This window comes from Gallinula chloropus, assembly GCF_964237585.1.
Source record: "Gallinula chloropus genome assembly, chromosome: 5".
Classification (NCBI taxonomy): Eukaryota; Metazoa; Chordata; class Aves; order Gruiformes; family Rallidae; genus Gallinula; species Gallinula chloropus.
The window spans coordinates 23,896,760-23,921,729 of record NC_140090.1 but is presented as its reverse complement, the minus strand read 5'-3'; the positions used below and the strand labels follow the sequence as shown (position 1 = coordinate 23,921,729).

The 24,970-nt window shown below is 51.2% G+C and overlaps 2 protein-coding genes across 2 annotated transcripts; both read right to left on the bottom strand.

The window, feature by feature from the left end:
• Positions 1-222: 222 nt before the first annotated feature.
• Positions 223-1,939, bottom strand: HOXD3 (homeobox D3; the record flags this gene model as incomplete). The annotated part of the gene is made up of 2 exons (XM_084265620.1): positions 223-974; positions 1,444-1,939. 2 exons carry the CDS (start codon positions 1,937-1,939, stop codon positions 223-225), a joined length of 1,248 nt encoding a protein of 415 aa, XP_084121746.1.
• Positions 1,940-16,173: 14,234 nt separating this feature from the next.
• Positions 16,174-17,294, bottom strand: HOXD4 (homeobox D4; the record flags this gene model as incomplete). Its single annotated transcript, XM_084264979.1, has 2 exons — positions 16,174-16,478; positions 16,886-17,294. The coding sequence occupies 2 exons, from the start codon at positions 17,292-17,294 to the stop codon at positions 16,174-16,176; spliced, it is 714 nt and encodes a 237-aa protein (XP_084121105.1).
• Positions 17,295-24,970: the final 7,676 nt, after the last annotated feature.

Below are 24,970 nucleotides of genomic sequence, written 5' to 3'. Positions count from 1 at the left end.
TATCAGTCCCTCGGTTTGCAGTATATTGCACTGTCATGCTTAAAACAGCTCTAAGAGAAAGGCTCTTGCTCACGGACCTACTCGGGGCTGCGGAAGAAAGAAGGGAGCTGCTAGGGGAGACAAATCCACTAATACTGTTGGCACTCGAGAGCAAAGTAACACTGTCCCGTCAGAAAAGTGAGGTAATTGAGAGGGGAGCGGGCTCCGCCGGCCGCCGCCCCGCTACAGATGCGTGAGCTTGGGCGCCTCCTGCATCCGTCCCTGAGAGGTGTGGTGAGAGGTGAGGTCCGTGTAGGTGGGGTGGGGGTCGCAAGGTCCGTGGTGGTGGCCGCCGGGGATCTGGGCGGCGCAGCTGTAGTCCACGCTGGCGGAGGAGGGGTGCTGCAGGTGCCCCAGGTTGAACATGGGGCCCGATGCCGGCATCGAGTCCACGAAGTTGCCCCCCACGTAGACGGGGCTGCCCTGCAGGCTGGGATTGGCGAAGCCGCCGCCGCCGCTCTGCATGGGGTGGGGGTCGTACTCCGCGCCCGCGTAGCGCTTCTGTTGCGGCAGGCAGCTGCTCAGCGGCGCCGTGTAGGCGGCCAGCCCGTACATGCTCTGCTGGGATTTGGCGAAGGAGGTGGGCGAGGGCGCGTCGTAGCTGAGGCTGTTGACGCTGGGGAGCTGGCTGGAGTAGCCGACGTGGTTTGGGCCGCTTAGGGGGGGGCTGCGGTCCGGGGACTGTCCGACGGGGGAGTGCATGATGCCTTTGGCTTTCTGGTCCTTTTTGTACTTCATCCGGCGGTTCTGGAACCAGATCTTGATCTGCCGCTCGGTCAGGTTGAGCAGGTTGGCCATCTCCACCCGGCGCGGCCGGCACAGGTAGCGGTTGAAATGAAACTCCTTCTCCAGCTCCACCAACTGCGCGCTGGTGTAGGCTGTGCGCACCCGCTTGGAGGCCGGCCCGGGGGGGCTCTTGTCCTCGCAGCTCTCTCCTGCGGGGAAGAGGCACAAAGAGCCGTTGGTCCCCCCCGTAAGTCCCCTGGGGTCCCCCGCAGCCCCGTCGCCCCCTCCCGCTCTGCCGACGCCCGGAGAGGGAGCGCATGGGGGCCTGGGGCGGCTTCCCACCCCTCTCTGCCCAGCATACACCTCCACCACCCCCGCAGTTGCCTCCCCCCAGGGGCCCCCAGCTGCCGCCCGTCCAGGCACCGCCGGGACCAGTCAGGGCCGCGCCCGCTACTGCTAGGCTGGCAGGGGGAGCAGGGCGAGAGCCCCCAGCCTGCCCCACCTGCAGCGCCTGGCAGAGCTGGCACCACACGGCCGGGGGAGGGGGCCGTGGCGGCTGGAAGAGTAGGGGACAAGGCGCAGGGACAGGGGGCTCAGCCCGAGCTTTTAGCCCGAGGAGCTCAGCCCGGGTCCTCAGGTGGTCAATAGGCCGAGGCGGGGGGGGTTATGTCGGGCTACCTGAGGGGGCGCAGGTGCTTTTCTGCTTGGAGTTCTGCCGGGACTCCTTCATCCAGGGGAATATCTGCTTGCTGAGGGTGGCGTTGGCCGATCCCGAGGAATTGGGACCCCCCTTGGCTTTTTTCGGAGGGGGTGCGCTGGGAGGGGGGTTGGGCGGGGAGGAGGGCGGCAGCGCCGGGGGCTGTTGCTCGCCGATGCCCGGGGGCTGACTGCCTCCGGGGCCACCCCCGGCCGTCCGCATGCAGCTGCCGCTCAGCTCGCTGCCCTTGTGGGCCGCAGCGCGGCCGGGCGCCGAGCCCTGGACGGAGCAGGCAGAGCCGGGGTACTCGCCGTCCAGTCCGGCCTGGCCGTAGGGCTGATGGGCCGCGCCGTAGGGGTAGGCGTCGGCCTTGCTGTAGGTGTAGCCCCCGAAGAGCCCCGCGTTGTCGTAGTAGGCGGCTTTCTGCATCCTCCGCTCTGCGATCGCCGAGGCCCGCGGCCCCCGCTCAAATAACATTGACCGCTGCCTCGCTCCTCACGTCGTCGGCCCGGGCCACTCGCAGCCACCTGGGGAGGGGGACAGCGGGGACACAAAAGAGAGCTTCAGTGGGGACGCTGGGTGGGAGCGGGTGGGCCAGGAGCGAAGGAACGGGGAGAGAGCACGGTACATCAGGGAGGGACCGGGAGGCGTCAAGGAAGGAGCAGGTAACACCAGAGGCGGACCAAGGGACACTGGAGAAGGAGCAGGAGATATACAGGAAAGGACAGGAGACGCCAGAGAAGAAGCAGGGGGCATCAAAGACGAAGCAAGGGATAGCAGGGAAGGCAAAGGGGACACCAGAGAAGGACCAGAGTTGCCAGGAAGGGAGCAAGGGGCGCAAGGGAAAGAGCAAGAGACACCGGGCAGGAGCTGGGGCATGTTGGGGCACAGAGAGTAGGGCACGCTAGGGAAGGGCCAGGGGACAGCAAGCAAGGATCCACCCGAGAGCGACGGTGGTGGGGGGAACGGGGACACATCAGCCAGGCTTCTTAGAGGCCACTTCTTGAGGCATTTTGGGGGATGCTTGGTGAGCAAGGCGAGGCCGCACCGGGTGGTGTCCCCGAGGACCCCGCCGCCCAACTCAGCGCAGAGCCCCCCGCGCCCCCCGCCCAGCGCGCGTGCGCACGGCTGCGCGCAGCTGACATGATGGATGGAGCCCGGGCTGCGGCCGGGCAGAGGCAGAAAGATCCCATCCCCTTTGTAAACCGGCCTCCTTCTTTCCCCCGGATTCCTCTGGAGTTAAAGTGTAACCGGCGCCATTCACTCCCTTCACTTTGCACTATAAAGGAAGTCGCAGGTCAGCTCCCCTATTTTAATTCTGCCGTGAATTAAATTCCCTCACCCAACATTTCTCGCCCCTTTTATTTGTCGCCAGGAGAAAGAACCTGAGACATCGGAGAACATGGTTTTTTTAGGGGGGTTCTCTTCTTTTTCCAGCCTGCAAACTTTGGGCGCTGCCCTCCCCGCCCCCGATTAGGCCGCTCAGACCGAAGCGCTCCGTCCCCTTAGGGCAGATGTTTTGGGGCAGAGTGGTGTTACCTTTCCCCTTGCTGCTCCCGAAACTTCTCTGGGCTTGTTGCAAGATAGAAATTCGCCTGCAATTTTGTTGCGGGTTTTTAACACCCCCTGTTCTTACTTTTCTTGTTGGAGAGAGGTTTCCTCAGATATTTTTTAGTAATTTGGTAAATTAGCACATACTTAACCTGAGAATAGAAGTCTGTGACTCAACGTATCTGAAGAGTTCGTTATATTTCTTCAGGGTTTAAGCCTATTAACATACCAGAGAGGAGTAGCTAAAATTTTTTTAACAGTGTCCGATAATCATCATTCTCCAAACTATACTTTAGCAGTACTACCGGAGCAGTGCGGTTTCTCCTGCATCAATTGGTACGGCCAGCTACTGCTGATTTCTTCTCTAAAATGCACCGGGAGACACGTCCGTGTAACCCAGAATAACCTCAGCGAGCGGCGATCCGCGGCCGCTCTCGGCCGTTTATCTCCCGTCACAAACCGCCGCCGTCCTTTTCTTCCCCGAACAAAAGCCCGGGATGATCTGCGAAGCTGGTGAAAACAGGAAAAGAGCTGTTTTCCTCTGCTAGGAAATTTTAGATTTAAAATGCCCGTGGAAAAGGGCGGTGGCGGATCAGATGGGTTTGAGGACACTGTGACAATCTTGACGAGTCCTGAATGTATTTTTGTGCGAAATAACTGTCGCTCGTTTTCCAATTCTATCATCTACGTTTTCGGGAGAGGTCTGGACTGAGGACTTTTGTTAGCAGAACAGCGCCTTAAGCGTAGGCTTTTATGTGCCTTGTAAAATATAGTTCCCAAAAGAATACGCAGAATCTTAAGAAAGAATATTGCTGTTAAGCTGTTAAAAGCCTTATTTCTTTTCTGAAATACCAACTGCTTGTGAACTCTGCTTGAACCTAAAAAGGAGGCTATGGGCCATAAATCACATGGACAATGCTCAACTGTTTGGTGGCTCATCTTTAGATCTTAAAAAGAGAGAGAGGGAGAGAAAGAGAGAGACCTTTCCAGGTTTTGATTTTCCACGAGTGCAAGGCCTGGGGTGATGTTTTTATAGGGTAACACCAAAACAGGGCCTCAACACTTGGTGGTTTGGCCAGAAACAGCCTCCAGGAAAAAAAAAATATAAAGAAAAAAAGAAAAGGAAAGAAAGAAAAAAAAAGAAGTAAGTGACATCCAAATGGTGAGGCCGAGCTGTAGGAGGTGGGCTCGGAGGCACCGACGGTAGGAAACCGCCAAGTATCCATGTCTGTGTTTCAGATTTCCCTTCCTCCTCTCCAGAAAGGTTAACCTCATCTGAACTGTTAGGCGTTGCGCACCATAATGGGGATCTTTGTTCCTCCAATGGTTCCAGCGCCTTTGGAGGTTACCGACCCCCTCTCGGCTCTATCTGGGGAGCAGCCCGGACCCCACGGATCCACCCTGCCCGTGTGCGCTAAGCGCAGCCGGCCTACGCTGACAACAGGCCCGGCACTGCCAGCCACTTTCCCCCCCGACATTTTCATATTAAGCAGTTCTCTACTAAAACTTCCACTACACTTAATTCTGCTTAGGATCAATATCTAATATGATACCGAATAAATAAGAGGCGGTGAGAGCGGCCAGCGGAGCGGTTATTAAAGCAGCCGGAGCTCTCAGGGTGCATATCAATGCACCTGTCATTGCGGTTTGTAACAAAATTTATGACTGCTAGCGCCGTGGCAGTAAACGCTCCGGCCAGGAATGAAAAGGAAAACACTTCCCAAGCCCCGGCACTTTCAGAAGTGCAAAGCAGCCGGCGCGTAGGAGGGAGCCCGGCAAAAGAATCCCCCGCTCGGCACGTTTCCCGGCCGCCGGCCCTGGGCAGCCCCGTATATAAGGAAAGCGCTGGAGCCACGGCCGGACCCGGCCGCCGCGCCGGACCACGGGCAGAGGAGCCGGGCGATGGGAAACTTCTGCCCCGGGCGGGCGGCTGAGCACCCACCGCTGGGGCCGAGCCTGAGCCGCGGGAGGGATGAAAGGGTGTCCTCGTCTTTTGGGGGGCCGCGAACAGAGGAGCCGGGGGGGTGGGGGATGGTGTCTATGTCCTTACACCAGCTACAGAGGCCCCCGCACCCCTCCCCGGGGAGCCAACCGCTCCCCCCCCAGCTGAGTCCAGGCTTTGGCTGCTGCCCAGCCGGACTCGGCTCCCTCTGACCGCGGACTCCTTTCAGGGGGCTTTCTGCGGGCTGTTATTGATTTGGCGTTGAGGGCTGCTGCACGCCCCGAGCGTCTGCGGCGCCGGGCTCAGACGTGCAGCGCTTCCCCGCTCGATGGACCGGAGGCCGGGCCCGGGCTTCGCTCCCTGCGAAGGGCCTGTCGTGCTGGGGGAGCGAGAGACGGATGGAAAAGGAAATTTAAAGAACTCACCACACTTATGTTTTTTCTTGATTTTTGACTTTAACTGTGTGGGTAGGATCTTCAGGTTCCTTTGGATAATCCGTGGGCACGGACCTGCAACAAAAGTGAGAACTTTCAGCGGAAACTGCTTTGTTTTGGACTTTCTTCCTTAGGACTTTGTTAATAAATGCACCTCTCGTCGCCAGCCCCTCACCGTGTCTCTCCGTCCGCGTCAGATCTTTTACCAGACAAAGGGCAGATGCATCTCTTCCTTTATTAATAGCGCTTTGAGAGAGGCGGGGAGCAAAGAAACGAGCAAAATACCCCTGCTGCGGGTCGGACCCGGGCAGGGCGGCCTGCGGCAGCCGCTGCACCGGCCCCCGCGCACCGGCCGCGGAGCCGCGCCTGCCTCGCCCAGCCCGGGCCGAGGCGCAGAGAAGTGGCGCACGGGGGAACGGGAACGCCATCGCAGAGAAGCTGCCGTCACCCCCGTCGGTAGCAGCCACCGCAGCCGCCGCCCGCACTCACGGCCCATGGAGCGCTCCGCAGGAGCGAAGCTAGTGCGCGTCTCGGTCTCTTCCTCTCCCACCCCTCAGTTAAGACAGAGAAAGAGATAAGCGAAGAAACCCCAGCGCTGAAAATACGCCGCAAATATTAGCAGCTCGAAACGAGCGTTTTGCGTTTGGCTGTGTAACATGTCGACTCAGGACTATAAGAACTTCAGAGTGCCAGAAAATCCCCCACAAAGAAGCCCAGGTCATTATGAAGACGATATCTAGCCACCATAAGCCTTTGAAATGACCTTTGGCTCGTATAGCAATAACTCACCACTTAATGAACAACCAACGGAAGCGCCTCCAATAGCTCACAACACAACAGACCTTACAACTTTCCACCAAGTCTTCTCTCTCCCTACCCAAACTCAGTAGGATGCAACATTACCCCTCCAAATCACCTTAATTTATGCTGGCAAACTGGAGTTAGGGAAGTAGAGCCTCATGATTACACATGATGCTCTCTCAGGTTCTCGGCCCGGGCCTGTCCTGGTAACGTCTTATATAATATATTCACGTGGGCGTATGTCAACTTTAAGTGCTTTATTTTTTTTAAAGAGAGTTCATTAGAAATAGCACTTTACAGGGTGTATGAAGGCAGCGTAACTTGGGTTGCACCTTAGCCCCTGAGCGGAAAGATCATAATATTGCAAACCGAGTCATTGTTAGCAGCTGTTGATTAACACGGTAAGTTTTCATTTTGTGACTAATTAATTATCTACGTCTCATCCCTTTCTGAAACAGCTCCTCAGCCTCACAAGCGATAGCCTTCTTGTTCTAGATATGCTTTATTTGGTGAGAGCTTGGCCAAATACCGAAATTGCCACGGCCACAGGAATAGCCCCCAAAGTTTGTACTGCTGAGAGGGGAGTCCGGGCACACCGGGCTTGCTCTCTGCTCCCAGCGCCGCTCCTGTAGAGCCGACCTCGGAGAAGAAGTTGCCAGAGCTAAACCCAAGCAAATCTTTAGAATTATTCAGGCGTGGGCCCAATATAGGTATTATTGAAATTTTAGGTGAAGTTATAAGTGAGTGCTTCCATCGAGCCAAATGAAATGCTGCTTGCAGTAATTGGATTCAGCTGACTAACTTGGCAGGCCAGCAGCTTGGAGGCATACAGCTAAGAAAAATGTTCACTGCCTCTAACTTCTGATCGAGCAGAGCAACGTGCGACAGAAGGAGAAGGGGGGGAAAAACCTCAAACAAACAAACAAACAAAACCCCACCACATCCCAAGTTTCCCTCCTTCCCCTCAGCTCCCTGTCCCGCGGGGCACCTCGGCCCCCGCGGAGGGTTTGCCGGGTGACTCGGAGCGGGCAGGGTCCGGCACAACCTTACGCACTGTCCTGCTCGCCAGCACAAAGCTGGGCTTTACCCGGGAGTCTCCAATAAACACAACCCGCGAGTTCACCCGGGCTCCAGATAGGCCACAAGTCAGTGGGAAGAGGCGCTCCGGGGAGAACCGGGCTGGTTGCAACAGCCCAAGGGGGAGCTGAGCTGCAAATATATGCGGGAGGCTGTGTGGCCGCTTCCAGCCCCCCAGTCCGCCCAGAGCGGCACCGGTGTCGTCCCCCCTCGTGCCCCCCCCCCCCCCCCCCCGACACCTTCCTACAGCCTTATTGATCAAACCGCACAAATGCAGGGCAAGAAACTTCTCTGCAGATAAATATCAAGCCGTGCTTCAAGCAGCGTATGCAACTCGAAGGCATGAGCATACCGGTAATAACAACACTAAAACATCTGGGGGAGGAAAACAACAGCCACTGAGGAACATGAATGCGCGGGCGAGGGGAAAAGGCACGGGAAGACACTTGGCAGGAGTATTTCAGAGATCCTATGTAGGGGCTACATTACCGATAAGCCTATTTTGAATTGCCCTTTACAAATCAACACGGCTACCCCCTGCTCGGCTATCCACGGCAACGCATTAACGTGATGCTCAATCTTACTTTGGCAACGGGAGCGTCTAACAAAGTTGTCTCTTCCCTCGTTTCTCTGCTTATTTGTAATTCCCTTCCGGAAACCACGGAAAATTTGGAACAGGATAGGGATAAATATCTGCCCCTGGCAGCTGAGGAGACCACTTTTTATTTAAAGAGCATAATAAAAACAAGATACAGCTTAAAACGTTCAAGGAGGTGGAGACCGCTCCATGCGTTTGCAGCCTTTATGGGCAGAGATTGCAAACAAATTTCAGACAGTCCCTGAGCAAAGGCGATAATGCAGCCCCTGTGGTTAAAGGTCCCATTTTGACATGCAGTTGCTTACCTGTGTATCAATTTATCATAAACCTGGGCTCCTTACTTTTCAGGATCTGCTCTTGCAGTTCTTAGAATATATCCTTCACCCTTTGTCTGCAGACAATACTCTCCTAAACCTGATCTTGCGGTTTTACAGACATTTCCATACACCAGAATTCCCGATAGAACGAAAACAGGCTCAGGCTCAACTACCAATAAAAAAGAGCGAGTGGAAATCGGAATTTGCTGGGATTTAAAAAAAAAAAAAAAAAAAAGGAAAAAAAGAAAGGCAGAGAAAAAAATCATCAACACACAACCCTTTGGCCACCAGCCTCCTGGAACCCAAGGCAGCAATTGGCCGGCTCGTGGTTTGTTTTGGTTTTAAATCGTGCGGCCATTGATGAATTTTGGGGAAGAGCTGGAGAAGCCCCTTTATAATCAGAAATATAGGCACTGCCTTAAAATACAGGAATATTCGTCCACGTGATCGCAGGAGCCGCTCGCCGGGGCCGAGGCTGGCGCGCTCCCCGCGGCCGCCCGCGCCCCCGCGCAGCAGGGCTGCTGCGCCGGGCCCCGCGGGGCAGGACGACCCCCGCGCTCCGCGCACCGCGCACCGGCCCGACGGACCGACCGCGATGCCGAGCCCCGCTTTCCTCCCGCAGAGCTCCGCACCGTACCACACCGCTCCGCGGCGCTTGGGCCCGCACTTACGCGCCCCGCGGGGGCCGGCGGAGCTGGGGAAAAGGTGAATTCCGCGGGATGATCCCAGAGAGCAGAAATTCCCGGCGGAGAAAGAAGAGGTATTTGGGACAGGGTGCAGCCGAGAGTCTGCGCCGAGGTCAGCTCCGCAGTAGCGCTGCACCGGCGGAGCGGCGCTGGGGCTCAATGGTGCGCGCGAATTTTTGCTTTCTCCTTCTCCGTGCCGGGAAGATGCGGGGCAGCGGGGACTACCCCTGTCTGGAGGCTACAGAAGCGTTGGGGGGAAAAAAAAAAGCACCAAACTCATGACATTTGTGCGTGTGTGTATCTGCCCGGAGCCTGCCTCCCCTCTCTGTATGTATGAAGAGACATAGAGCAAGCCCGACGTATATCCGTCATGTGTGCCCACAAAGCTCCCCAACAATTCCAGTTCGGCAGGAAAAAAAAAATTATATTAGCTCCTCTGTTTGATTTTTCTAACATATCTGTAGCTATAAATACACCACACCTAATCTAACATCTGCTGTGATTTCATTACCATCCAAAGCATGGGGATGTGACAGTAACGTATTACCTTACAATACTAACCGTAAGTGCATTGTAACATTTATCTAAATTACATTGCTTTTCCTGACTTTGCAAACCAGTTATAAAAAGATTGGAGTCCAGTGATGGAAACATAAGTTCAATGTAAATTATTGTGTACGGCTTCGGATTTATAATCCTATATTTCTTCGAAATGATGCACTTAAATCTCGCCTCAAGTAAGAGGTAATGGTTCTTTATATCCTTTTCCGCCAGCCATATATTTCGGCATCTGGGTAGTTTTGCAGAGCCCCCCGCGCTCGCGTGTCTGTGTGTACACACAGCAACCCCTACACGCACAGCGTGTTCCGCATACTTGTGTACATACACACAAAGCCGAACATAATTCCGGCCGCCGTTTAGACATTTTGGATGAAGGAGAGGTCTTTTCGCTTCCTACACAAAAGTGCGAAGGAAAAGTTGGGCGCCAGTGGAGCAAAGACACGAGGAAGATTCAGAAGAAAATGCCTTTTCGGAGGGCGGTTCAGAACCCCCTGGAAAAAGCCCCGCAGCACTCGGGTGTCTTTCCAGAGGCTAGGGCTTAAAAAAAAAAAAAAAAAAAAGAGAGAGAGAGAGAGAGAGTGGGGACAAAAAAAAGGAAGAGGCGAAATTTAATGCGAAAATGGAGGACGGCTGAAAGAAAGGAGCACTTTCGCCACTGCCACCAGAATTAAGACATCGTAAAGGAGACTGAAAAAGTATTAAGGAAATGTTAATCCTTTGGCTGGTGGGACTCCAGCTTTGCGTGAATTTGTCTCCAGTAAAGGATCTAAGACTTCTTCAATCGGAGCATATGTTCATAGAGCAATAAAACAGAAAGATTTACAGTCTCCGCCCGCCCCCCAGCAGCCTCGCACCCTTTCAGGAATTACTTATGATGATTTATAACAACAACTCCGGCAATTGTCAAACTGATAAAATAGCCCGGGCTATATGCGGGAATAAACGCTCTTATGAAAGGGCTGCGATTTATGTTCGGGTCCATTTTACTGCGTGTCTTGGTGGAGTTTGGTTTCTTTCCCGGACCAACAGGATAATATAAAACTTCATTGATAAAAATGTAGGAGTTCTCGTGAAGTAGCAAATCTGTTCCTTAGTCACTACCAAAGCACATAAACATTTGTCATGTTTGAATAATTGAATTAATGTGTTATTGTTTGAATGTATAATTCATAACATAGGAAACTTTGTCTCTGTCCTGCCACCGAAACGGAAGTAATAAAAAGCTACAATCTAGGCGTTTTCAGAAATGACTCCGGCAAGGAATAAAAAAGAATATCCTGTTTGCAGAAAGTATTTCCAGCTGACTCTGGGATTTCAGAGCGAAATCTCAGCCTCGTTGTCCATATCCTATGGAGTTTATACACCGTGGCTTTGTATAAAAACACAAATCCGATTTCCCCCTAGTCCGGGCTATTGATCGGGGGCTTAAAAGGCGGCGTGCCCACTTCGGGGGCTGGATGCGCCCGAGCTGCTCCGCGACCCCTCGCCGGGCGGAGGGTCTCGGGCAGAGACGGGCGGCGGCCGGGGCAGGAGCGGGCAAGGCGGCCGGGGGAGCGGGGCCGGGGGCGGCCGGCCGGCCTTTGTGCGGGCGGCGGGGGGGAAGGCGCGCTGGGCGCTGGCTCAGGCCCCGCCGCAACCCCGCTGTCAAGAGGCATGGCAAAATTTACGACCTCTCTTGCAAAGGAGCCGAGGGCCTTTCTCCGCCGGTCGGACCGAGCAGCGGCTGCCTTGACAGCCGCATTGTTCCTTCCGCGCCGCTCCGCGCCTCCCCGCGCTGCCGGCCGCGGTCAGCGCCGCCGCCCCGGGTGGCGGTCAGCCTGCCTCCTCCGCGGGGCTCCGCGGGGCTCCGCGCTCGCCCTCTTCCCCCCGCTCCCTGGGAAGCAAAGGTCACCGCTTGCGCCCGGTCCGGCTCCCGGGCGCTGCCGAGCTGGAAATCAGGAAGCAGCGTGCCCTATTTGTCAAGCGTTTGACAGCTGAGTTCATTAAGGCTTAAATAAGAAGGAATAAAAGTAAAAAATGTTTACGTACCAGGCGTCTCTCTTCCGGCAGCTACCAAAGAGCTAGGTGTGCAGAGAGAGGGACTGCACCCTTTGTATATTATATTCTTGGGATCTCTTCAGTTTTCAAGTCTGATAGAGTCCTTTGCTTGGCAGATTAATGACGACTCCGTGTTTCTTAAGGGACGTGCTGAATTAATTATTTCGCAAATCACGTGGTCAGGACTTGTAGAAATCTATTCTTATCATCTTCCTTGCACTTTGAAATTCTGCCTGTTATGACTGTTCCTAGCAAGATTATTTTGGTCTCTAGGCTTGGGGGTGGGGGGAGGTGAGGGGGAAGGAAAAAAAAATCAGGGGAAAGGGCTAACAAACATGGCCGTTGGAAGCGGTGTGGCTCTGCACTGAGAGGTCCCTATTTACTGTACTGTACAGTGAGTGGGGTTTGCTATTGACTCTGCCTTTCCTCTTCATTCTTACCTTAACGACTAGTGGTGATATAATATACAGAACTGTATTGATGTATCGGGAGTAACAGGAGGAGCCATTAAACAGGAGAGAGAGAAAGTATAATCAGAAAATGTGTCTAGATATTTAAACTTAGCGAACGTGTGCTTAGAAACGCAACACACCCCCTCCCCTCCGCGCAATCCAGGCAGAGAGGGCACATGCCTCACTGTGCTCCACGCTCCTTCCCCGGGCCGAGCAAGACATTGTCTTTTTGGACTCGTGCCTTGACCACGCTCCAGGAGAGGACAAGTCCTCAGTGACAAACACTTATGACAAAAATAATGCAATCAACTTGTCCTGGCCAGAGGTATGTGCTGTTGCCTGAGGTGCTTACGCTGGGGAGAGAGAAAGGGGGAAAAAAAAGAAAGAAGAAAATGGTGTTTGCCTGAGAATCACGTGAAAGTTTAAACTCTCCAAGTTTGTGTTTTCTTATGTTCTTTTATTTGTGTCGGCTGGAAAAGTGAAGCTTACTGCTGAGAGAAAGCTACTCTGTCAATTTCACGTTTCCATTCCTTCTCTCTCTCTCTCTCTCTCTTTTTTTTCCCCCTTCCCAAATTGATTCCTTCCAGGGCTCACCTAAAAGGCACACATCTGTGTGGGGATCGAGGTGACTTCAGGTGTGGCTCCTTGCCTCCTACCACATATGCATAAGTCCGGGAGTCATTCTAGGAGGGCTTGTTAAATGCAAAGCAGTAGCAAATGGATGACAGGCACTTTTAACTGGAGCCTAAATGTAAATATAGACTCCAGCTTGGCCTAGAGTCACACCATTATGGTTGGGGTAATCAGCAAACCTGTTCAAAGGGACATTTGTAAGGATGCTATGAGGAGTCACTCATCTTTTAACACTGTAATGATGGGAGGGACCAGTATTTTCGCAGAAGAGAGACCCACCTTGTAAGGACTGTGTGTTCAAGGTACAAACCAGAATCTATTTCTCTACACCTTTTATTATTTCAAATGTATATGGAGGGCTTACATCAACACTACAGACGACAATTAGTATAAATAACGCTTTAATCAATGGCAGCAAAACATTGGTAAAGTCTATAAAAAGCATCACACTTTCACAGAGATGAGAGTATTGCTGGACAATGCGACCGTTTAACAAAGGCTCCAATGCACAACGTTTCACCCATGATAAACAAAAATAACCAACTTCCCTTCCCACACAAAGTAACTCTGGAGGAAGGTTTAAACCCAATCAAAAATAAAGCTCAGGTTTGTTTGCCACGGGAGATAATGACCAGTGGATGCTTCTGGTCGTTATGACAGACAGACATTCCTGACCCTTCGGAGCATTGGCAGCTGGAAACTATTTCTTTTGGCACTTTCTGCCTCCAGTTCACTTATTCTCCGAGTTTACAGCACAATTACAACTATGTAAACTTGCAGTGCCCCAGCCTCACTCAAAGGGGACTTGCAAACAGGGTTGTAAGAGCTGTGCCTGCTGAACCCAACACTCGTCCTGGAGATATTAACATTTCAAAAGACAATGAGACAAATTCTGCTCGCAGCTACATCTCTGTTTGACTTCAGTGGGCGGGGGAAGCAAATCTTGGAGCAGAATTTGGCCCTTTAACTTCTGGAGCCATCTCGGTCCATAAGAAGCGCAAAGCAAAGATTTGCTTATCCAAGGCCATTATTTTCCAGAACTGTACCACGGATGCCAAAGTTGGTAGCTCTCTCTCGAATAACACGTTTGCCCTGCTCCCAGCCAACTTATCACAGACTTTAAGTAAACAGCGGGGGTCCGGGAGGGGGGAAAAAAAGCAGCCAGAGAGGTTGTGAGGTTTTTCCTTTTCCTTTTTTTTTCTCTCTTTTTTTTTTTTTTTTTTTTTTTTCTCCCCCCTTTCTCCAGATTCGTATGAAGAGCAAAGGGAGGGCTTTGGACAACTCTGGAGACGAAAGGCCACTACCACCGCAGGAACTGGGTGTAACAAAACTTGAAAACTTGTCTCAGGAATTCCCTCCTCAAGCGCTGCTGCTAGCTGCTCTCCATGCTAGAGAAAGGGAAGGGTAGTTTGGGTCCAAAAGGTTAAGGGTTTAGAGGTCACTCTTCCCGGCTGAAATACAACTAATCGAATAGAAAATTTGTCCTCTGGGTGAACCTGTTCCTGCAATTTAGCCGAACTTCAGTAAAATACCTTTTCAGCTTCTCAACGTGAAGGCGTCAGAAAAAAGACGTCTTTACTATGTATGAACTCGGTGCTTTTTGTCATAGAAACAATGATGCGAATAATGCAGGAATATCCATCTTTAATATCACGACGTGGAGATATTCAAGTATTGCCATGTGCAAGTCTGAGAACTGGGCTAACCCTAAGGAAGAACAAAGAGTTTTCTCCAGGCTCTAAAACAAAAGGCCAAGTCTTACAAGACACTTTGCGGACTTCTAGGGATGAGAAAAGGGCAGAAATTAACCGCTGGCCACAGTTAGTGCTGCCAAATACACCCCTGTTGAAAAGCTCGCCTTTTATTTTCGAATTCATTCAAGCCCATTTTGGGCAGTGTTTCCCCCAGCGATCCCAGAAAGCAGTGGGTCCTCGGTGGGAAGCACCCAGCCTGGAGATGGGCACGTTAACTCACCCCCTGCTCTTTCCACCTCCCTTCAGCGTTTGCTCTGGGTTTCCTTCTCTGCCCCTTTTCTCTCTATTACAAGGATCACCTCGGTACAATTCCGATTATATGGTCCCTCTCCCAGGCTGCCCTGAGGGTACAGGAGATAAGGGATGAGCTTTAAAATCGCCTGAGCGGAGGTGTAAGTGTCTGAGGGAGCTGGTTTGTCTGGGTTTGGTAGTTACAATGCACTAAAACTTTGGCATGATGCAGCCTGCAGCCAGGGACAAATCCATGGGTATGAGACCAGCTCTGCTCCCCTCCGAGCCTCTCTTTTTTCCCCGGAAAGCAGCTTGCTGAGATCTCCAACCATTTCAGTCATGTGTCGTGGTTTGCTTAAAAACAATCACTGTTCTTTAAAAAAACCAACAACCCAACAAACCAAACACAACAACCAGCAAAAAACCCTGGTAAAAGAAAAAAAAAAAAAAAAAAGACCAACAAACCTCCCAAAGAAAACAAAGCAGCAACCCATACAGTCTGACTCTTGAGCAGAAAAGAAATTCAAAATCTGATAGAAAGAATGCATTCAGCTTTGAAAGGCTCAGGTTATATCAGAAATAGCATTAATTTTTCACTCTGGGGGTTTCTTTTTATTTTTCTGTTGTTGTTGCTGTTGTCGGGGGTGGGGGGAGTCGTGGTTTCCCCCCTCCCTTTTTTTTTCTTTCTCTTTTTATTTCTCCATTTTACAATGAGGTATCGATGGTTTAAAGCACAGCGCTGAGCAGAGCAGACTTTGCAAACAGATTTCAAGCCTGTTAGCCCTGGATGGCACACGGTAAGGAGCAGGGGCGCTTTTCCTAGTCACAAAGAAGGAAATTAAAAAAAAAAAAAAAAGGGACGACAAAGTTGTGTACGTTCAAGACAAGTAAACATTATACATGTGATCATGAGACTGGGAAGAAGTGCTGGAGGAGCTCCCCTTCCCCGTTTTTGGTTTGACTATTTTTGTTTTTATCTTCACTCTTCTACATAACAAATAAATAAATACGCTAACACTATCAGTACATAAAATAACCCGTTTTCACTTAACTCCCATGCACACCTTCTGAGACGGTATGGAAATGAGCAAGTATTTTCATTACACCAAGAAAGGTAAAGCAGCACAAAAAAGTTCACAATTTATGTTCAAATAAAAGGCTATGCTATAAATTTCCTGCCCTCAACTTGCCCAAATGCATCCTCCTGAAACTGCATGGGATAAAAAGACAATTAAAAGTAAAAATCCCAGAATAAAGCATCAAACCTTCACTTTCGAATTCAAAACTGAAACACAGGACAGTTTCATTTTCAATGATTTATTACTTTTTATGGACAGAAGGTCTCGTTTAATATTTTCCCAATTCCCACTGCCTGCATGATGCTCCTTTTCTTTTTTTTTTCTCCCCCCCTTTTCCTTTTTCCTTTTTTTTTTTTTTAAGGTTGTGCTAGCAGAGGCAAATAAAATAAAGTCCAAAGTAGCGTCATTTTGATTTTGTCTCCTTTGTACAACAGTACCTTAAAGAAAGATGACAGTTTCTCGAGTCCTTAGCTGCTACATGCAGGTTCTGCTTGGGCAGTGTCAGTTATGTACAGTACTGGTCAGAAGCGAAGGATGAAATGGAAAATTTCACCTCTTCTACAAAGTTGTCAAGTCAGTCTGATGGTCCTTGGAACCAGTCTGTAAATGGGGGTTTGAACCAGAGGCAGAAGACCTGCCCTTCGTGTTGGGCAGTTTGTGATCTTTTTTCCACTTCATTCTTCTGTTCTGAAACCAGATCTTGATCTGGCGCTCAGAGAGACACAAAGTGTGGGCTATCTCGATACGGCGGCGCCTGGTCAGGTACCTGTTAAAATGAAATTCTTTTTCCAGTTCTAGGACTTGCTGTCTGGTGTAAGCTGTGCGGGAGCGTTTAGGTTCCCCTCCGTTGTAATTAGGATTCACTGGGAAAAAAATACGGAGAACTTTACAAAGCTAATCTTGACTTGCCGGTTCGACTTTACAAAAGAAAAAAACCTTACGAGCTGCGAGCATGTGGCCGGGCTGGATTCGTCCCAGTTGCTTACAATGGACGGGCTTGCTCTCCCCCTCATTTAAGGCAGGCACTACAGGCGCGGGCAGCTAGGTAGGCTGGGAGCCTCTAGCAGGCTCCTAAAATGGAGTTTTCTCCTGCACGGCAAAGCCCCGCATGGCCAACGGCCTATTTCCTCAGCAATAAAAATTTATGACGAGTGTAATTGGCCACCTCGGCTTAAAAAGCTCGTCCACGAGTCTGGCAGGGACTCGAGCGAGCGTCGCTGAGGACGATCGGAAGCAGGGTAGAAGAGCAAAGTAAGAAGAGGATCCTTACCCGAGTTAACATGGACTTTCTTCATCCAGGGATAAACTACTGCTGGCTGCTTAACTGCTGACCCGTTTGGGGGTTTGAGGGCCGGCTGCTGGCTGCAGGCTCGCGAGTTGGGCATTGGAGGCGGTGGACAATGCTCTGCTTGGCCGGGGAAGTGGCTCGCTGGGCCGGATTGCTCCTGTCCATGACCCCGCGGCTGCACGGCAGAGCCTTGGGCATTGCTACAGCTAAAGGGCTGCTCGCTGTAGTTTGACCGTGGGTAGAGTCCCTGGTGCTGGAAATCAGAGCCCTGCGAGGCACTGTAGTACTCGCCCCCCTGCTCGCCTAGGTAGCTATTCTGCAAATATTCCTCGCAAGGAGGAAATTTGGGATCCACATACTTAGAGTTCACCATATAGGAACTCATGGCCATTAATTTCCGAAGGTAGAAAATACTAATTTTTCTGGTGTTGTCTTTTTTTCCCCTGCCATAGAGCCCTCCTACTTGCTGTCAACTGAATAAAGTTAGGCGGGCATGTGACCGGCCCGGCCAATGGGGAGGCGGGAGCCGATCACCGGATTTCGCCGCCGCTCAGCATTTCCACCGATTTCCCTCAATAATATCCCTGTAACCGAGTGACCCCCCTCTCCGTCGGGTCGCACCCCCCCAAATCAGGTACCGGAGGTGTGGGGATACTCCTCGGGCGGCGGCCGCCTCCCTGGCCCGCAGGTAGGGCCAGCCTTTTGTCTGAGCTGGCTTCCCTCAGCCCCGATGGATGATGCCCCGCCGTCCGATTTACCAGCCGCGACCGCCACCGGGGTTCGTTACCTCGCTTTAAATAAAATATCGAAAGAAATATACGGAGCGAGGAGCCGAAGCGGGGTTAGAAAGGAGAAACTGATAAGGAGGCAAGGAAAAGAAAAGCCGTCAAAGAAGAGGGTAATATGACGTACAATAGATCTGTCCTGTCTTTGTCTCGCAGAGGTCATCCAAAAGTTACCAGAATTTAGTTCTGCTGAATAAAATTAGGCAATCAGTAACTTCTCATTCACTTTCAAGCCTCAATATATATGTCTGCATATGCATGCGTGCGCACACGCAATCGCACACGTATATGTATAAATCTTTACACGCGTGCGTGTAAAACCATACAGAGGGCAAGAAACCGTTCACTTTTAACAACTAAAGTTCAATCAATTGACCTGAAGACGGCATTTAATTAGGTTAAAAATATCACGGGTTTAATGAGAGAAATTCGGTCTTCATTCATCAAAATCATTCCTGGAGCACAAGTAAATACATTCCAGTGAGGCGAATGCTGCTTTTGCTGCTGTTGTAAATATTTTGACGCGATTTGGACCTTTGACAGGAAAATTTTGCCGGCGTCTGGCATATCTAGCTAATTTATGAGTATCTTTTTAAAGATTCATTCACTGATTGGTAGTTTTTAATTCTTTTTTCCCCCCAGAAAATTTGTAACTTCTGGTGAGATTAACTGCTTAAAGTCACAGCCCGTCAGTGAGGGTTACTGCTGAACGACAACTGACAATTTTGGAGACGTCCTAGAACCTAGCAAATCGGAGCCAGGCAGCAAAACTTTTATAATTTCTGAGTGTTCAGCACGCACACGCCTTTTGATTCCGCCAGTATTTAAACTTCTAACCATTTGCAGAAAGGTGAAGTTTTTGCATCGACCATATATTCCCCTAGAATCGAATCTGTGACTATATGAATATCACACAAATTCGGTTCTACAGGGTATATATAGACAACGTAATAACATTCTGTTTTCATCTACAATAGAGCAGGTCTTTGCAATTCTCTTAGTCCTTACTGTCTTCTGAGGAATGCAAACTATTCTGCTGGGACTCAGTTCTGAAATACGGATTTGCAGGAAGGTTGGGTTTCAGAAAAGATTCACGCTTGTTATTATCGCTGTAATAGAGCTATACGACTGTCCCCCAATTTATAGCGATGAATTTCGCCTACCAAATTCTCAGAAAGACCTGCTGCTCACTTTAAATGCTCTGCCGTTTATGTCCTCGCTATGGAAAACGGAGGTTACCGTTCAAATTGCGCTATTTAGAATAATGATGGTTAAAATAATTTAGAAAAGAGCCTTTATCTATTTAGGCTAACACGAATTTGAAGAGATCCTCCATAATTGAAAGTATCTTCCCCCCACCCAGACAAAAAAAAATAAAATAAAAATCGAAACAGAAGTAAAACAGCCGACAACAGAAACAGCGATTGGTGAAAAAGAAGATGTTAAAGGCTGGGGTTAGTTGCTCTTGGGAAGAAGAGAGTGTCCAAATTTACCTTCATCCCATTATGCTGGTCTAGCTATTATCCCCGAGCTGCCTGCGAGCCGCAGCCTCGCACCCTCCCAGGTTCTCCCCGCCGTAGCGTTTATGGTGAAGGGCAGGGCGAGAGGTCAGCCGAAATCATTTACAAACATATCACAAAGTTTCATTATTTTTACTTTGTCGACAGCGGCACACAGGAGTACAAAAGTTCATGAATTGTGTCTGACCCAGCTCCTCACTGCTGTCCTGCGGTCAACCTCTTCTCCTTCCACTATTTAAAACAGGCACCATAAGGACAAATAATGGTGCGGGTGTGATACATCCAACCACTGCGGAGGGCAGATTTGGGGGTGTTTGCGTTTATCCGAGCGATGTGTACCGGTTTGTTTGCCTGGCTCCAACTCCCAGCTGCCTGATCTGGGGGATGCTATTTTTAAACATCTGCTTTCTTACCGCTGCGATGGTGTCTTCTTCACAGCAAGTGCAACTCGAAACGACTTTGTGTCCCTAATGTCTTTCCCCCCACCCCGGATTATTTGAATCTGTGCTAAATTATTTTAAACAGCTCGCCCCGTTTTCTCCTCCTTTCTCTGAGAGAAGGGGGGGGTGGGGGAGGATATACCTCCCCCCTCCCCCCTGGGGGTGTGTGTGTATTATGCACCGGCTGAACGGGAGAGGGTAACACCCCCCATCCCAAAGCAAGCTCGCGTTTGGGGCAGCCCCCGGGAGTGGACAAATCCGCCGAGGGCTGCCCGGGGAGAAGCGATGGGGCTGGGGAAGCAGCAGCTCCCTGCCCTGCTTAATACTACACATTTTCATATTTGTTAGACGCTGTGACCTGCGTTTCACCTTATTGCAAGACTTGCTCAGACAGGTCAAAGCCAAAGAGTTATTGATGAACAGAAGCGTTATATATTCACCTCCTGTTCAACTGCCCATGCAAAATGCTTTTGATCTATCAGGCTTTTTGTATTCTGGTTCATAATCAGTATGCTAAATGTACGTTGGCAGAAAACAAGTAATCCATACATTTAGGGCCGGCCCTGGGATAAAATGCCAAGGGCATCTACACAGCGCTGAGCTGCGAGCGGGGGAAAGTTACCTATGCAACACAATTAAAACCGCAACGCTGGGGGCGATCCTTTAGTTCGTATTTAAAGGGCTCGAAAACCAATATCGCGACGTAAGGCAAAAGGAGAAGGAGAAGCCTGGCACAAGCAGTGAAAGAGACTGTTTATCAGCAAGCAGGGAGAGGAAACAGGAAGAAACGCAAACACAGCTCCGCTCCTTTCCCTGCTCCCGGTCAGAGCAGGGTTGGCAGGAGCGGGGAAGGCAGTGTGTACCAAATGAGTCTCCAAATATCGCAGGCTTTCCTCTCCTCTTTGAGCCGGTCTCAGCCTGAAGCACCAGGACTAACGCACTTAGCTCCTTACTACAGCCAGAAGGGTTGAACAGCGTTTCCTGCTGCACGCTGATCTGCTGCCCTCCCCTCGGACCCCCAGCGCAGCCCATGCGGGACCATCGGGGATGCAAAGACCCCTGCAGCAAAAGGTTGCTCTCCAAAGCTCAGAAACTCATTCCCCCTCGTGTCTCCACAGCATTTAAATCCACGTTTAAATCTCCCTTGTCCGGAGAGACCTAGCACCGAAGGATCAGTGCTACCGCCCCGCACGACCCGGCTGCAGCCTGGGCTGACCCGGCCGGCCGGCGCTCGCAGCCCCCAGAGCCCACCGCCCCTTTCACCCATGCACCAGGCTATGCCAAAGGAGGTTAACGTTAGCTCCCTGACACAACTCTGCTCTGAATCCCGTCTGGAGAAAAAGAGGGGGAGTAGCCAAGGTTATGAGGCGCTGGGACACAACGTGATCCGTCCGGGCTCTGCACGGGGAGGCGCTGTACAGCCCCGCCGAGTTAAAATGGAAACGCTGCTAATTGCTTCGGAGTGCTTAAGAGCAGGAGGACACCTGTACAGCCCTATAATAACCCCTCAGGAGGCTGCACCTCTACTTTTAACGCTAGCCAGGATTATGACATAGTACCACTGAACGGCTCCACGAGAGCCTTCACATGCTGACATTGTATTTTTTAATTATTATTTTAAAAGCAATATTCAGCAGGGATACATCAGTTTTAATCCTTACAGTCCGAAGGGAAGAAACAGGCTTCTCAAGCAACACAAACTCTGCAAGAAATAAGAGGTTACTCACCGTGGATGTCCTTCCATGCTGCCGAACCTGTTGCAATAAAAACGTTTGTTACTGTTGTATTCCACATACGGGTGATATTTCTGGAGAACAGTTAAAGACCACGTTTGATAGATGAAGGCGGACAGGAGGAGAGGAGCTGGTGGTAAATCCTGCGAGCAGCGGAGTGGTGGGGTGGAAGCCCCTTCCGAATGAGGACCACGTTGCATTCAGGCAGTTTATTATGAACACATGCTTTTCTTGTGCCTGGGGTGTGATCTTTCACTTTTAATATTCATAGTCTAGGTTTTATATCAGATAATTTCTAAAGGGATGAAGAATCTGACCTCCTTATTTCGCTGGTGGAAAAAAATAATAACAAAGGCCTATTTTTTTGTTGTTTTGTTTTGTTCTGTGCCAATCCAGTCACTTAAAAACGAAAAATTCAGACCACCTTTGCTAAACCACCACCCATAAAATGTCACAATATGTCATACAGCATCGTATCCATGCTGAGCACAGAAAGAATTACATTTTTTAAAGAATAAATCTCGGATTACTCTGAGATAGGTCCCCTTTAAGATCACCTAATTAACCTAACAGTAACCACGAGACGTGAGTCTTTGTTTGCATTATAGAAGGACGGATTTGACTTGAACTTTCCTTCAAATCTTTTAATAAATACATTCGAAGATCACATTAAGGAAAACAAAAAAGCGCACTCTGTCTAATGCTCCTGAAACGCATCGTATATTTTAGAGTAAAATACTAATGTTAGGGGTTTCTTTTCTGTAAGCGAATTTTCAACTCTTCTGTTGCGTTGCTATGATATCTTGAAGAGTTATTGTCTCATATAAAATACAAAGCAATCACCTCGGTATCACTAGTACACTAAATAGAGCTTCCCAATATTGTTTTTATTTAAATTTTTTGTTGGTTTTTTGGTAAGGTTTTTGGTTGGTTTTTTTAGATCTGTCCATTCTGAATAGCATTCAGAGGTTGCGAGGACAGTGGCATATCAGCATTTCGACACTAAATATTCCCTTACCGGTCCTTTTCTGTCTCTTTTACATGTGTGAATATATATTAGAGGAGGGGGGGTGGGAAAAAAAAAAAAAAAAAGGTTAGCTTCACATAAGATGTCCCATCAAATTCAGAAATCTCAGGCGAGGAGCAGCCCGCTCATCCCGGCGCTTCCCTGGCCACCTGAGCTCTACCTGTCCATTTTCCCCAGCAAATCTATTCGAGCGGAGCAACGCTGGTACCCCACTTCCACGGAGTTTCCAGGGGCACACAGAGAGCCCGGGCGCGGCGGTGGCAGCGGGGAAGCTGGAAGCGGACTTACTGCGCGCTCCCCCCCCGGCCGGGGGGACCCGGGAGCAGAGGTGCCTGCACGGCGGCATTCCCGCAGACGGTTCCCTGCTAACACTTTCCCGATTACTGCTTCCAGGAATGAAAGCATCTGCACTTGTATGCTCTTAAACTAATTTATGGTGGGAATTATATTTTGGCTTGTCAACTCTCAAGCCATAAAACAAAGTTTATTGGAATCACGTGCTTCTAAATAGCCACTCAGGACCTATCTCTGTGGAACCATAAATAACCTTTAGCTTTAAACTTTTATTCGCTAAATAAAGGTTCGCTGAATCGGTCCTGTAAAACGGGACGGGGTCGGAATAGCGGGGATGGGCGGAAGGTCAGCTCAGCGGCGTTATGCTGGCCTTTTTGAGGAGCGTGTAGTACAGAAAGCTGCTAAGAGGCGACTTAGAGCTCCCCAATTGCTCTTGTGAACGGATCCTGCTGCATTCCAGCCCCGGAGCAGGTTCAAACCTTTCTTGGCATCTTTTAGGGGACAGGGAAGCCCATCGTCAGGAAAAAAACAAACCGGAGAGGTGATTCGGGTTCCCCCTTACTCCCCTGCCTGGCTGTTTATGGCATTTGGGGCAGGCGCCCCTGGAAAATTATTTTGACTCGTTTACCTCGTGAGTTTTTGCTCGGGAAAGCCGTGCCAGGGTCTGCGGGCTCGCCAGGCGCCCGGCGGACCTTTGCAAGGGACCAAACTGCTGAAAATAGCTAGAGCACCAGGCTTTGGGAAGAGAGAAAGTGTGAAGCCTGCCACAATGAGATCTTTGAGGACTGGAAGTTTGAAGAGGGTAATAAAACAATAAAACAGCCTTGGTGTGAAGGGAGCGGGGTGTGAGTTCGCAAATGAGAATTTCAAGGAGCCCCAGCACAGGAAGTCAAATGTCCCAGGCAGTCACACGGCATAAAGGAACACGGGCATCAGCTCCCAATCTATCATGGCTGAGATGAGGAAGTCGGAGCAGCCAGCAGCTCCTGCTCCCTCCAAGGAGGAGCTTGTCCCTTCCCCAGAGGGCGGGGAGTCGCGTCAGCCCCATCGGGGACCGGCCGCGGACAGAGGGACTGGCCGCTCCTCCGCCCCGCGGGCGCGGATGCGCCTCCGCCCAGGGACTCAGCTCTGAAAACCGAGCCAACTTCAGCTCCTTGCTGGATGGTGGTACCAGCTGTCACCAGCTGGGTGGCTTCTGTCTACCGCCAGAGTTAGGTCCCTCCCGATCTACTCTTGGCCATTTCCTACCGAATCTGACTATACAAGTTGCCCAACAGGGGCTGATAAACTCTCAACGCACTTGCTACGTAGCTCAAATCACAGCTGATCAATTCGTTTTCCCCCAGAGAGCGGGAGAGTTAACCCAGGGTTATTTTGCATTCCGCTTTTTCTTGCTCTACGTCAATCATACGGCACCACTTTCGTGCTTTTTTAATGCCCAGAGCTGGGGAACAGCTCTTCCCCCTGTGCCCAGGGAGATGGCGGAGGCAGCGCGTAAGGTGACATTTTAGCCGGAGCGTGTAGTCTGAGAAACTATCTCAGAAAAGAAAGCTTGGGGAATCCGGCCAGGCGCCCCCGAGGTGGGGAGGTGGGGGGAGGTGGACTGCCCTGCGTGGGACTGACTCCTGGGTCACCCCTGCTCCCAGCGCCGGGCAGGCAGGGGGAAAGGGGCCGTACCCCGCGCCCTGCTCGGACACCAGGGCCTGGGTATGGCAGGCGCTGGACCAGACTTCGTGGCAGTCTCCAGTCCCCGATCCCCAAACGTCCGTCCTCCCTGGCCTCAGGGGGAACGGAGGCAGCCGCAAGCAGACAGGGTACCGATCCCCTGAGAAGGTGGGATAAAAGGCTGAGGATTGGGACGTCAGGAGGAAGGTGCAGAGGGGATGATCAAGAAAATGTGGGGAGAACGGGCTGGGACGTCAAGAACCGCGATGCAGAGTGACATGCGTTTGCCCGGGGCCTGGCAGCGGGTGCTGGGTACGGCAGAAGTCCGGTCCTGGCAGAAGGGGCCACGGGTGGGCTATAACCTCTGTGCTGGCATGGGGAGGATAACACCCCTCCCCGTGTGTTTGCTATCGCTTCGGCTCCCTTGGCCCGTCTCGTAGACAAGAGAAACCCACGGATTGGTGGCTGGTTACTGTCCCGCGGGTGCAGGAGGAGAGTTGAGGAGCGAGGCAGGCGGCGTGGCGGTGCTGCGGCCGGACGAAACATCAGCCCCTGAAAAAAAAAAACCCGGGGCGGGAGCGGCGACCCTGGCCGGGCATGTGC